Genomic DNA, 14846 nt, shown 5'->3' with positions numbered 1-14846 from the left:
TGTTTATGTCACTGGGTTTGATAAAGACACAATATGGCTTTGCATTCCCTATAATGGACACTCGGGTACAATAGAGACACAATATGGTCCTGCATTCCCAGTTTATGTCACTAAGGTATGGTAAATAAACATGTGGCCTGGAGACTAGGACTTGTTCGTGAAGAAATTCCCTTAATTCAGAAATATGGCTGTAATTGAAAATCTTATTGACTTTTTTACTATATTTTTATTGTCATATGTTATCTTGTTTTATATATGATTTTGACAGAGAATGGTTAATCTTTCATGATTTTATACTTTGAAAAAAAAATGTCTGTCATAAAATTTATATATAGTAATTTGGAATTGTATGTGGATAAATGTTTCTTTCAGATATTAATCCATATTGATTTGTCTCTTTGTTCTTGGTTGACAGAGTCTTTATATGTCTCATCATATTGACAATAAGTGATATCAAAGTGATCAGTGATATAAAATGGTCATTTGATATTGTCATCAAAACTCATTAAGTCCATGTACTAAATAGGCATCTTTAAAGTTCAAACTGTGCTGTGTTTAGAAAGGTTTAGTAGTGAGATTTCATCTGAATTCTTGAAAATGTGTTGATGACATTGTGCAAAAAAGCAGAACACGTTTTAACCTAAAACAAAGCATCACAATGATATTGTTAAAAATACCTAATAATGTAGCATGTTTTCTATTTATCATATTTGCAAAAAATTCCTTAAAAAAGGCATTGTATTAAATATTTATACTTTCTTGCAAAGGAGAAATTAAAAATAAACCTTCGTTTTACAAAGATGAACACTGAAATCTGATGTTCAGACTGCAAGTCTAGAGATGCCTGAAATTGCAGACATTACATTTCTGCTTAACAAGCCTTGTGTTTTCAGGCTTAAGTTGATTTTATAATAATGTTTTCTGATGTCAGAATCCAGCCTGTACATACCTTATAGTCTTATTTTCTGAGGCTTCTTTAAGCATGAAATCCACTAAAATTGGTAACCAACAAATAATAATAAATCCACAGTTACTGTATTTCAATTTCGGGAATGCAGAAAAATTTCCAGTCAATAGAGATTGAGGCACCAAGAGTGGACTGTTAAGATTTAGACAAACTGTAAACAACCAATCTAATTTTATATCATTTTGCATTATTTCCTATTTTCAGGCTAAAACCTATCCAGAAATTAGATCATTGCTGTCTCATTGATATGTAACCCTAGGGTTTGTAAAGTATAACTAGAGCAGGAAAACTCGGGTTTTCTCTGGCTAGGCAATACTGGTCAATATCTTTTTTTTTTGGCTTATTTTTGCAGAGATTTGTAAAGGCATAATATTGTTTTGGAGCATTATTGCTAAATATATACATTTTATACAAATAAACATTGAGAGTCATTTTCACAGGATAAAAAATCCCTTTCTCTCTTTCTCTAATAAGGAAGAATATGATTAAGTTTTGCATATTTCCCAGCTTTGTTTGGATCAATCAAAAGTTTAAAGACAAAAGCTTTTAATAATTGTTAAAATCAATTGCAATACAATCATATTGTTAAATAAACACCCTAAGGGGACAATGTCATCCACAATTGTAGAGATGAAAAGGCTAATTATTGTAATATAGCCAAATCTGTGATATAATTTGAATAATTACATGTACTTTTTAATTAGTGGTAAATATGTTAGTAATCTGAAATTGTGTAAACAGTTTTTTATAGCAACAAAATTGTTGAAAAGTAATTTTCCTGTTATAATAGATTGTTAATCTAATGACAATTTAATAATATTTTAGTATGATTGTTCATTATAAACTATTTAACTTATGCTTTTGAAAAAAATTTTCTTTGAGTTTTTGGATAAATAATTTCTTAGACTTATTAGAAAATGACAATGTCTCCTCTGGGACTGGAACCTGTGTTCAAAGTTATTGAGCCAAGGAGTACTTTCCTAGTTCAGCCATTAACGGCTGGCTAACTATCTACTAAAGGGAAGCAATCCTGTAACAATATCTTTTAAGTATTGCATTTTTCCACTTAATGGCTAAATGCTCTTAAAAAAAAATTCAGACCAACATTTCATATTACCCAGTATTGGCCAGTACATGTATAACTTATTCTAATATGACGTTCTTCTTTCACTTTGGAAACAAAGCCATGCTCTAATTACAATAAAATATGGGCTGCACGTGATTGACGTCACAATTGAAATTGCAACGTCAGTTGTATTTTGAACAACGCAGGAGATCCAAATGGATCTTTTTGTTGGTGTTGCTCGCTAGGAAATTAATTAAAATCATTCTAAAAGTAAGTTTACATATATATGTTAATTTTTTTATCGTGGAATTGTTGATTTTCTATAACGTTTTTGGTTCATCAAATCAAAATGGCTGCCTTTCGAACGTGTATTATAGGTCTGCTTCGAAGTACAAAAGTTCTAATTTTTCCTATCAGAATCGAAATAATTCTATCATACCATGCTTTATGCTAATTTTAACATGGGTTAGGCATTATATTTGTCAATATTTTACACCTTGCTAATGCTCGGTATAAAGATATTGACAAATATAATGCCTACCATGTTAAAATGAGCATAAAGTATGGCATGAAAGAATTATTTCTTAAGTAAGAACCCAATAAAACCCAGGTTTTCCCAGTATTTCCAACTGGGCTGGGCAATACTCTTAAAACCCGGACTTTTGCCAACCCTGTATAATCCTCATCTCCTTTTGGTTATACTTGTAACTGAACATTAGGATATATTTTTCAGACTCGAGCCTATCCAGATATGCAAAACAATGGTGATGATGATTACAATTACAGGTCCTTCAGGAAGGTAAGCTGAAAGTTACTAATCTTGCAGAAAGGTAAGCTGACAGTAACATGTCCTCCAAAAAGGAAATCTTCCAGCTACTGGTCTTACTGAAAGGTAAGCTGACAGCTATTCATCTAACAGATAAGAAGGCTGACAGTTACATTTGCTCCAAACAGGAAATCTTACTGGTCTTAAAGAAAGGAAAGCTGAGCGTTCATAGTCATACAGAAAGGTAAGCTGACAGTTACTGGTCCTACAGAAAGATAAGCTGACAGTTAATGGTCTTACAGAAAGGTAGACTGACAATTTCTGGTCCTACAGAAAGATAAGCTGACAGTTACTGGTCTTACAGAAAGGTAGGCTGATAGTTACTGGTCCTACAGAAAGATAAGCTGACAGTTAATGGTCTTACAGAATGGTAGGCTGACACTTACAAATCCTATAGAAAGAAAATCTTACAGTTACTGGTCTTACAGAAAGGTATGCTGACACATGTCCTATAGAAAGAAAATCTTAGTTACTGGTCTTACAGAAATGTAAGCTGACAGTTACTGGTCGTGCAGAAAAGTAGGCTGACAGTTACTGGTCTTACAGCAAGGTAGGCTGACAGTTACTGGTCTTACAGAAAGGTAGACTGACAGTTACTGGTCTTACAGAAAGGTAAGCTGACAGTTACTGGTCTTACAGACAAGTAGGCTGACAGTAACTAGTCTTACAGAAAGGTATGCTGACATTTACTGTTCTTATAGAAAGGTAGACTGACAGTTACTAGTCTTACAGAAAGGTAGGCTGACAGTTACTGGTCTTACAGAAAGGTAAGCTGACAGTTACTGGTCTTACAGAAAAGTAGGCTGACTGATACTGGTCTTACAGAAAGGTAGGCAGAGTTACTAGTCTTACAGAAAGGTAGGCTGAGTTACTAGTCTTACAGAAAGGTATGCTGAGTTACTAGTCTTACAGAAAGGTATGCTGACAGTTACTGTTCTTACAGAAAGGTAGGCTGACAGTTACTGGTCTTGCAGAAAGGTAAGCTGACAGTTACTGGTCTTACAGAAAGGCAAGCTGACAGTTACTGGTTGAACAGAAAGGTAAGCTGACAGATACTGGTTGAACAGAAAGGTGAGCTGACAGTTACTGGTCCTGCTGAAAGGTAAGCTGTCAGCTATTGGTCTTACAAAAAGGTAAGCTGACAGTTTATTATTGGTCTTACAGAAAAGTTAGCTAACAGTTATAGGTCCTAAAGAAAGGTAAGCTGACAGGTACAAGTCTTGCAGAAAGGTAAGCTGACAGATTTTGGTCTTACGGAAAGGTAAGCTGAGAGTTACTGGTCAAACAGAAAGATAAGCTGACTGTTACTGGTCCTACTGAAATATAAACTGACAGATATTGGTCTTACAGAAAGGTAAGCTGGCAGTTGCTTATCTTACAGAAAAGTTGGCTAACAGTTACAGGTCCTAAAGAAAGGTAAGCTGACAGGTACAAGTCTTACAGAAAGGTCAGCTGACAGTTACAGGTCCCACAAAAAGGTAAGATGCTGGAGGAAATGTCGCATGAGCAATTGATAAACTGAAATAAAGCAACAGTTTGGTTTCCAATGGTATCTTTTGAATCATACACCAAACCTAGTTGGAAACTGCCACTTTATAAGAATAAAATCTAATTTTGGGATCAGTAGGTCAATAGTATAAAAAAGTAAGATGTGGTATGATGGCCAATGAAAAAACTTTCCACCAGAGGCCAAATGACGTAGAAGTTAGTTACTAAAGGTCACAGTACGACCTTCAACAATGAGCAAACCCATACCACATAGCATGTTATAAAGATAACTAGCAATTAATACACCAGAATTTGGCTTTATTTTTAGTTTTCCATCATTTGACATAAACTACCAGCAGTCTTTACAAGACACAAAAATTATGTTCTACAACAAAGCCATAAAGATCACAACTCAGCTTTGGCACCCATGGTGGTTCTGTAATTTTAAACAGCCAATTTCTGGACTAAACCATGAAACTAAGTTCAGTCTCAGTTGTTCCATACCTTATATCCTTCCAAGTAAGATAGAAGATCTATTGTCAGAATTACCCTTTTTAAGGAGTACAACTTTGTTATTTTACTACAGAGCTGTAGAAACTTTAGATGGACAAAGACTTTTTGCTAAAACTAGCCAGCAATATGCTATCGCATGTTAATCTGATAATAATACATTGCTTGATTGTTCATATACTTAACATCTAAATTAATAGTTTTTAAATTTTCTTCTATCTGTTATGGTTATTTTTATCATTGTGCAATACAAATAAAATTAAAAACACAAATTTTTTTAAATGCAGAAGTTTTTGTCTTGCCTTGACAAAGTCCCAAAGGTTATACTTAGGCATAGTGTTTGCAGCGGCTGCATCAACAATGTATTAGTTTGTGCTTAGGTCAGTTTAAGGGAAACCACTAATGGTAGGTCAATGATATTTGGTGTGCAGTTGTATTATCATTTGCACATCTCATTTCTCATTTCTAATGAGATTAATTAGCACACCCCTCAGTTATGGTTTATTGACTTTGAAACTTTTGTTTATTTTACCTGTATAGTTTGTGATTATATCATTACAAGGCAAACCACTAGTGGAAGGTCAATGATATTTGGTATGCAGTCTTTGGAATTTTTGAATAATTTACATGTTAATTCTTAAACTGCTAGATTGACTTTTTTTGTATTATTGTGCATTGCTGAATAAATTGTGAATCACAGATGGAATAGACATGTTTACTGTAAATTGCTATATCAGATATATATTATTCTTCTAGATATTACTTGTACATAAATAATAGTTATGAAAAAAGTATTGTTATATTCTGTATTTTTCTTTTGTTGTATTTGTTTGTGTCTTGGTCAGTTTGATTTATTCAGTTTACCTGCACTTGGGTTCCTCCTCTGCTCATGGACAATATTTGGATAAATATCTTCAGTTTACTTTATTAGCTCCTCTGCTCATTGACAATGTTGAATAAATTTCTACCATTTATTTTAGTAGTAGAACAATGTTAGAATTAAATTATTTAGTTTTGTATTATGAGCTTGTCTGTTCATCGACAATATTGGGATAAATTTTTATCTTACATTATGAGATCCTGTGCTCATGGACAATAACTGTATTCAGTTTGCTTTGTCAGTTCCTCTGCTCATGGACAATAATTAGATAAATGTATTCAGTTTACTTTGTCATTTCCTCTGCTCATGGACAATAATTAGATAAATGTATTCAGTTTTCTTTGTCAGTTCCTATGCTCATGGACAATAATTAGATAAAGTATTCAGTTTACTTTGTCAGTTCCTCTGCTCATGGACAATAATTAGATAAATGTATTCAGTTTACTTAACCAGTTCCTCTGCTCATGGACAATAATTAGATAAATGTATTCAGTTTACTTTACCAGTTCCTCTGCTCATGGACAATACTTGGATTAATGTATTCAGTTTATTTGTCAGTTCCTCTGCTCATTGATAATAATTGGATAAATGTATTCAGTTTATTTTGTGAGTACCTGTCTTTATGGACAATATTGGGATAAACTTCCTCAGTTCATTTATCAGCTCCTCTGTTCATGGATAATTTTGGTATAATTTTCCTCAGTTTACTTTAGGAGCTCATCTGCTCATGGACAATATTTAGATAAATTTCATCAGTTTAATTTATGAGCTCCACTAATAGTGGACAATATTTGATAAGTTTCTCCTGTTTACTTTATGAGCTCCATTGCTCTTGGACAATATTGGGATACATTGCTTCAGTTTACTTTATGAGCTGCCCTTGGACAATATTAAGAGAAATGATTCAGTTTACTTCATTAGCTTCTCTGCTCTTGAGCTTCTTTTTGATAAATTTCTTTAGTTTACTTAATGAGCTTCACTGCTCTTAGACAATATTGGGATCTTCAGTTTACTTTATGAGCTCTTTTGCTCATTGACAAAATTGAGATAAATTACCTCAGTTTAAGTTATGAGCTCTTCTGCTCATTGACAAGATTAAGATAAATTTCTTCAGTTTACTTTATGAGTTCCTATGCTCATAGATAATATTTCCACCTGGATTTTAATTTTATTGGTGCAATAACTGACTAAAGATTTATCAAATGTTTGGTATTTAAACCAGAATGCAGGACCTTAATTTTATATTGAATTGAATTTTGATATTACTTTTACACTGAAATACTGTTTTTTGTTGGAATTTCCCCCTTGGCATATTAGACAAAATAGACAAAAAAATGATTAATGAAAAGTTTGCATTTTCCCTATGAATTTAAAAAGTGATTTGAAAGTAAAATAAGAAAGATAAAAAGAAAATTGTTTTTATTTGAAAAAAAGCTGTAATTATTTTATATTTAATAACAATGGCTACAATTATCAAAGTTCATTGACAAAAGCTTTCTTGTGATATCAATGAAATATAAGATAAAACATTTATTTGTTTTTAGAGAAGTTTCACACTTATTCCTCTCAAGTCACAATTGCCATTAATTGGTTTATTTCAAGTGTTTATACAGTTGTGTTCCTGGAGAATAATTCCATGGTTAATGACTTAATTACATCTGAGGCTCCAACAAATGTCCAAATTGAGTCATTTGTTTTCTACTTTACCATTAAAAGTGTTAGTAGTTCTATGTGACTGTGAAAATATGTCATTAAAGATGGATAGTGTTGTCACACATTCTGTCAAAGAATCTGACTCTAATCAGAGGATTGATTACTAGATAGTGACAGTATTTCCAATACACAATAATTCATAAGTTTGATAAAAATCTCAGCACTCTGGGGCAAAGTAAAAATTTACCTGTCAATGAAGGTACTATATTGATTGAGTCAGGTTTTTCTCTATTGTTTGATGGTATAAAAGTACTGACTATTTTATTTCCTTTCTAGATAACTGTTTATTGAACACCTTAAATCATTTGGTTTATTATACTGTTGTAAAAATTGGGAGGTGAATATAAAAATTGCATGAAATTATTGTGTGAAGATTTTGTGAGGAAATGAGGGATTTATTAAGTGGTCACATGATCATTTGATTGTGTTTGTCATGCTATGAGTTCTATATGTCAATATTTGTTCAAATTGAAAGCTTTTAATGTGTAGCTGAGGTATGCAGTTGTTGATTGGCTAATGGGAGTATAGACAATAAATAGAACAGCCTATGGGCTATTAGACTTGTGACATACAACTTGTAGAAGAGTTTAGAGTCAGTTTAAAACTGTGAAGACAGGGACAAGCCAAGCTTGACCGTGCTAAATATGATTTAAATTGTCACACTATGTACCTTTGTTACTACAACTATCCCGGATCATTAACGCCAGCAGCAGTAGCACAGCCACCCCAAACGCTAGCTCCACCTAGCCTAAGTGAGCCTCTTCTTGTGCCGGTTTCGCAGTCGTTACCTCAGCATCAGTCTCCATATTTACCCATCACTATCTGTAGAAAGGTACGTACCAGGTGTATTACTTTTATTATGATCTCTCTAATGAGGAAACTGAAAGTAGGAGAAACTTTGATATGCGGTGATTTTTGTTAGGTTGGGGAATTAGATAAATGTTATTGAATTTTGCATAATTTATAATTTTTATCATTTTGATCAAGCTTTATTGATTAATTTTCAACAGCTTATTTGAAATAATGAAATTCATGTTATAGTAATTAAAATTGCAAATGCATTTAAAAGCTTGTACCTCCTAAGGGATACATTGAGTTTAGGGGTGGGGGGGGGGGGGGGGGGGGTATGTATGCTATTATTTATTGTAAATGTATATTGATGGGTTTTTTTTATGACCTGTGACTAAATTAAAAGTCATTAAATCAGTCATTGATATGTATCCTGTTGAAATAACATTCATAAATCATACAAAATGAATCTCTAATTTGAAAAATAGGGATAGTTTAAATTGAAACTAAACAAACACGTTTTACTATGAAATTGTAAGTGTAAACCTTCCGCTTATGGAGTAACCAAAATATGTTGTTTTACACACGTACATGTATTATTCAACATTTCATATTTAACTGTGTAAGAAATGTGATATACTCAATGAAACACATTCAATATCAAATAAAAATTGACATCTCATTGTGTGTACAACAGGATTTGGAGACTTGTTTTATATCCGTTTGACAAAAGCTTCAAAATTTTGTTAAATTCAGCGAAGAGAATATTTTCTTAAAGTACTTTCGTAGTTCATAAAAATTAAAGACATAACAAAATTGTATTTTTCGGTTTTCTTTTTCAAATTACAAAAGGGTTTGTTGGGTTTTATTCAGAAAAAAAGTGTCACAGCAAATTGCTTTAAGCATTCAGGTTGTTTTTTTATTAGAAATAAAGTTGCAGGTTATCCATATGCTAGTTTGATGTGATTGCGCAATCAGAATTGTAAAAACATGTGCATTTTGTTTATATCTGACAAAAATCTTGTATTATTTGTAGCTTGCATGTTTAAGACTGGCCAAAGGGGAATAAGATCAAGGTGATAATTCTTTCTTCTTCAGGGCAATATTTGTTTGTATTGCCCCATTAGCTTTTTCACAGTTTTTATAATGAAATATTTGTCAACTCTCAATTGTATAACTTCTCTTTAATTAGCCAGTTATGTCAACTTTTATATTAATTTCCATGGTGACAGATAGACAGTCTTTGTTCAAAATCTTAATATAAGGTCAAAATATTTACTTTTTCTGAGGCTGTTTTTAGATTAACCAACTCAATAATAACCAATTTTCTTTTATTTGAATTGGAATTAGTGGACATGAATTGCGACCTCAATCTTTGAGTGGTCACTGTAAAAATAAAACACTTAATCCCTTTTAGTGTCACAATGAAATTGTTTTTACAGTGGATTGAGATTATTTTCCATAAATTGATTGTTTTTCCAGTTTCATTTTAAAACTTAACTACTAATTTAACTGGAGTACATTTATTTGCCACATAAAAGACTGCCTCTATTGATATTTTTAAGTATATAATTTTCTCTGTGTGTAGAAACTTTTGAACAAGAGAAGTATTTACATTTCCAACAATACACTGAAATTAGTTCGTCATGTTTCATAAAGGTATCAATAAAAATAGGAAATTTTCATAAATGTCTATAACTTTTGTTGAAAATAAAAACTTTGTGTATAAAAAAAGTTGTTAGATTAATCCGATCATAGATAAGCCCAATAATCCAGCCAGGATGTAATTTTAAAAATTTATCTGTGACAATGATCAAGTGTCAGATTTTTACTTAGTAACTTTACAATGTTTTATATCTTAACAATATCCAAGGTTCAACTCCCATTTCCTTTTCTTTTCACTAAGGAAATTATAAGGATTATATCTCAAGGTATTTTTTTACATATAAATAGGCCTCCTCAAAATAATTACATTAGCCTTCATTATGAAATATTCACTGGGTGGGTCGTACATATCCATGCTGACTTGTATGATGAGAAATATCATTAGCTCTAAGTTCATGACTTATATGGGTGTGAAAACAACACAAGACCTATTACGGAAATGTCTGCAGATAAACCTGTCCTTAGCCATTTTACCTATATTTCTACTTGAAAGCTTGCTCTGTGTTTCCGTCTCTTATTTTATTTCTGCACATATAATAGTTAATCAACTAAAATAGATCAAAATATATTAATTGAACTTAGGTCATTAAATAATATCATAAATGGTCATTTTGAAACTGTTTGAACTGCAGATTGAAGTCTTTATCATGAAAATTGAAAATAATCGAACAGGTTGAGATAAGAAGTGTCTTGTGGAAGGTTCGTGGGAGATTTATAACATCAATAATTTACTAAGTAAACTTGTAATATCCCTGGTTATAAATCCAACATACCCTGATTGTTAAGAAGAACCAATAGGGAATCATATGTTATAGATATCAGACATTAGATCACCTGTCGTCTGCTGTTTGGTCCTGTCATTGGAAAATGTCTGATGTTTCATTTGAAAAATAAATGACAAATCCAGGATTAAGATTCTTTGTAAAAAATTAATTGTCCTGAAATTATTTTGTTTGGTCATGTAAATAGGTAAACTAGAATCAATGTTCAGGAAGAATTACTCTCAGTAATAGTAAAGGAATGGGTTACTTTTCCCATTTCCAGCAAAATTCTTAATTGCATTTATTCCATCTCTCAATCAGAAGTTACCAACATCTTAAAAGGTACACCAGAAATCACTGTAAACCAAGACCACTGACCAAAATCACTTTACACTCAAAATACCTGTCAAACTTCTGTGGTAACTTTATCAAAGATGAACAGCATGTCATTACTAGTTTTCTTGGCTCTCAGAAAAAAAATCCTGATATTCTGACCTCCTTTGTTTTTCTTCTGGCATCTGAATGTTTATAGAATAGTCTATTGAAGATGGTTGTCTATATTCCAGAATACAACATAAAGATAACATATTATAAACAATGAAAAGAAACTTGTAAACAAATCACTTGGAATTTTAGTCTTTGTTGTGTTATGATCAGAAGTACTATGCTCAATAGTGTCCATTCTTAGCTTTACCTAAGAAATTACTTGTATGCTGTTGTTATTTTGTGGATCAGAAGTACTCTATAGTGTCCATTCTTAGCTATACCTAAGAAATTACTTGTATGCTGTTGTTATGTTGTGGATCAGAAGTACTCTATAGTGTCCATTCTTAGCTATACCTAACAAATTACTTGTATATGCTTTGTTATGTTGTGGATCAGAATAATGACCATTCTCGGGGGGGGGGGGGGTAAACCCTGGTGATCCCCATGACATTGTACCGGTAGATGGGAGGATAACCGTTCTGCATTTTGCAGCTCAACCCTGTCCTTAACATAATCCCTTTTATTTGAACGTAATCCTCTGCTCCTTTGTCAATTAACCCTTTTCATTCTGCTATGTACAAGATCCCATGTCAGTTGAGCATGTATATGTTGTGTACAAGTTATCATTTTGTACAAATTATTATTTGTACAAAAAAATTGTACAAATTATAATTTGTATTTTGACTTTGTACAAATTGTAATTTGTACAAAAAGTGCCTGTACAAAATACAATTTGTACAAAATTCGACTAAAATTCACTTATAACTTGTACAATAATTTATAGTATGGATTTTGTTATTAAAAAGCATTGATACACACTATAGAACACAATAAACCTTATTTACAAAATACAAAAATACCCAGAGACAGCAAATGTAATTGATACATGCATACCAGTTAATTCTGATAGCACAATTCTGACAGAATAATAAAAATTGGCCTCAGTGGCAATTCTGATAGTATCATATAAATTGGCATCAGTGACAATTCTGATAGTATAAAAGAAATTGGCCTCAGTGACAATTCTGATAGAATAATAAAAATTGGCCTCAGTGACAATTCTGATAGTATCATTATGATTGGCCCCAGTGACAATTCTGATAGTATAACAACAATTGGCCTCAGTGACAATTCTGATAGTATCATAAAGATTGGCCCAGTGACAATTCTGATAGTATAATAACAATTGGCCTCAGTGACAATTCTGATAGTATCATAAATATTGGCCACAGTGACAATTATGATAGTATCATAAAGATTGGCATCAGTGACAATTCTGATAGTATAAAAGAAATTGGCCTCAGTGACAATTCTGATAGAATAATAAAAATTGGCCTCAGTGACAATTCTGATAGTATCATTAAGATTGGCCCCAGTGACAATTCTGATAGTATAACAACAATTGGCCTCAGTGACAATTCTGATAGTATCATAAAAATTGGCCTCAGTGACAATTATGATAGTATCATAAAGATTGGTCCCAGTGACAATTCTGATAGTATAATAACAATTGGCCTCAGTGACAGTTCTGATAGTATCATAAAAATTGGCCCCAGTGACAATAATGATAGTATATAAAGATTGGTCCCAGTGACAATTCTGATAGTATCATAAATATTGGCCACAGTGACAGTTATGATAGTATCATAAAGATTGGCCCAAGTGACAATTCTGATAGTATCATAGAAACTGGCCCCAGTGATAATTCTGATAGTATCATAGAAATTGGCCCCCATGACAATTAGGATGGCACTGACGTTGAAACACCAATCATACGTGCCAGGAACCATGCGCTGTCTGGCCAACAGATCCAAACCGAATATCTAACTATGAAAACGAAACAGAAATTATCAGAACTTGCTGTGGGGTATAATATCATTATACCTATTCCTCAGTATGATCGTACCCCAACTGATCCTCGAAATATCTTATGTGTTATCATTGAATCTGGAGAATTAGGGTACCGCACTGGAACTGCTGTAGGAATTTGAACAGGATATTTGTCGAGAAATCAAATTGAAGCTGTTAAAGACACATCTTTATTCGCAGCAACGGTTTCTGAGCTTCGACCATCGCTACGTGAAGCAGATAAAAAGCTTTCAAAAACTGGTGGTTAGGGTTTTCTTTCATGTGAATGCAAAGGGGGAGCAAATGTAAATGTAAAAGCAAATGAATTTGTGCAATTCCTGATGCCATAATTCACTCACATGCTCAAACAAATGATACAGAACTATTTTTTTGTATTTTGTAAATAAGGTTTATTGTGTGGTCATGGAATACAACTTCTTTGGTGTGTATCAATGCTTTTTTATAACAAGATCCATGCTATAAATTATTGTACAAGTTATAAGTGAAGTTAAGTCAAATTTTGTACAAATTGTAATTTGTACAAGCTTTTTTTGTACAAATTACAATTTGTACAAAGTCAAAAAACAAATTATAATTTGTACAATTTTTTTGTACAAATTATAATTTGTACAAAATGATAACTTGTACACAACATATATATATTTATCTGGGTATCAAAACTTTATATACATGTAATTGATTAGAATTGGATGTCCATTGCATTTTAATAGTTGGTTATTTAAACTCCAGTCTTGTGTACACAGTGTCATCTTATACATTTTAGAACAATTAGAACTCAGCCTAAACTTTGCATTGATGCAAAGCTGTTGTTCATATGAAAGCACAACAAAAATTTTTTAGAAGCATTCCCTTCATAGAACACTGGTGTCTTGTGTTTCATAACCTACATTCTGAGTACTTATCCTTCAGTCTTCTGATCAAAAAGTCTATATGAGCTGTTGTCTTCACTCAGGGATCGTTGCTTTTACTTTTGATGCAAAAACTTTTCCCATTTTCATCTTATCTTCTGTCTCTGCATTTCCCAACAGAACTATATTTGGTAATAATTATCTTTATAAAGTTCTTCAATTAGTTTTATTTGGGAGAAAAACATGGCTACCAGATGTTTATCATGATTTTGATTGTTCAACATCTTTTAGGAAACTTAAAAATCAGACCTTATCAAACCTCTGATCTAAGGGAGACATTTTCTCAGCTTATAAATTTTTTGTTGCTTTATTCTTAAGATCAGTAGCTGTTTGTTTTGATAGATATTGTTAATTTTCCGGTCAGGAACTGTAAGGGTTTTGTCTTGTCAAGTTTAAACAACTAGGATCAAAAGTTTGATGTCCGTCAACATTAAGACTCCAAAAGTACTTTATTATATCAAATCTGACTTTACAGAGTCCCAATGAATTAGTGCCCAATAAAAATGTCAGGGGCTTACAGTTATAAAAATGTTAGATGGAGGTAGTACCGTACATTGGAGATATTGGACCAAAACTCTGAAGATGACCACACATTTATTTTCAATGGGAGAAAAGTTTCATTTGTTTGAAGAATTTCTTTTAAGTTTGCATTCTTTATATTGTAGTATGTATTAGGGTTAGTCAGTGAAAAAGGTTTTGAAGAAAAGTGTATTTATTTAACAAGAAAATTGCGATGAAATGAAAGTTAAAGATGTACATAATATAAACAGAACAGATATATCTGTTTAAATGAAAGACGTATGAAACAAACAACATGGAAGGTGGTCAACCTGCACTATCATTAAATCTTAAAAGCTAAAAACTTCATGAATTGATAAATATGAGATTGAATTGGAGTAACACTATCATTTTTTTCTG

General features: G+C 32.2%; 1 protein-coding gene across 7 annotated transcripts in view; it reads left to right on the top strand.

Moving 5' to 3' along the window:
* Positions 1-14846, top strand: part of LOC127735939 (polypyrimidine tract-binding protein 1-like) — a 75980-nt gene that overhangs the window by 31738 nt on the left and 29396 nt on the right. For 4 of the 7 annotated variants that reach the window (XM_052246432.1, XM_052246424.1, XM_052246398.1 and 1 more), the window contains exon 1: positions 7996-8282. In XM_052246432.1, coding sequence (XP_052102392.1) covers positions 8115-8282 — 168 coding nt within the window. In that variant the 5' untranslated portion in view covers positions 7996-8114. Of the gene's footprint in view, positions 1-2766; positions 2833-7994; positions 8283-9275; positions 9316-14846 lie in introns of those variants that run through there. The other 3 variants (XM_052246444.1, XM_052246406.1, XM_052246390.1) reach the window with 3 other exon arrangements.

Source organism: Mytilus californianus, unplaced genomic scaffold, assembly GCF_021869535.1.
Source record: "Mytilus californianus isolate M0D057914Y unplaced genomic scaffold, xbMytCali1.0.p SCAF_1, whole genome shotgun sequence".
Taxonomy (NCBI): Eukaryota; Metazoa; Mollusca; class Bivalvia; order Mytilida; family Mytilidae; genus Mytilus; species Mytilus californianus.
The sequence above is the reverse complement of the archived record's forward strand: the minus strand, read 5'-3'. Positions and strand labels throughout refer to the sequence as shown.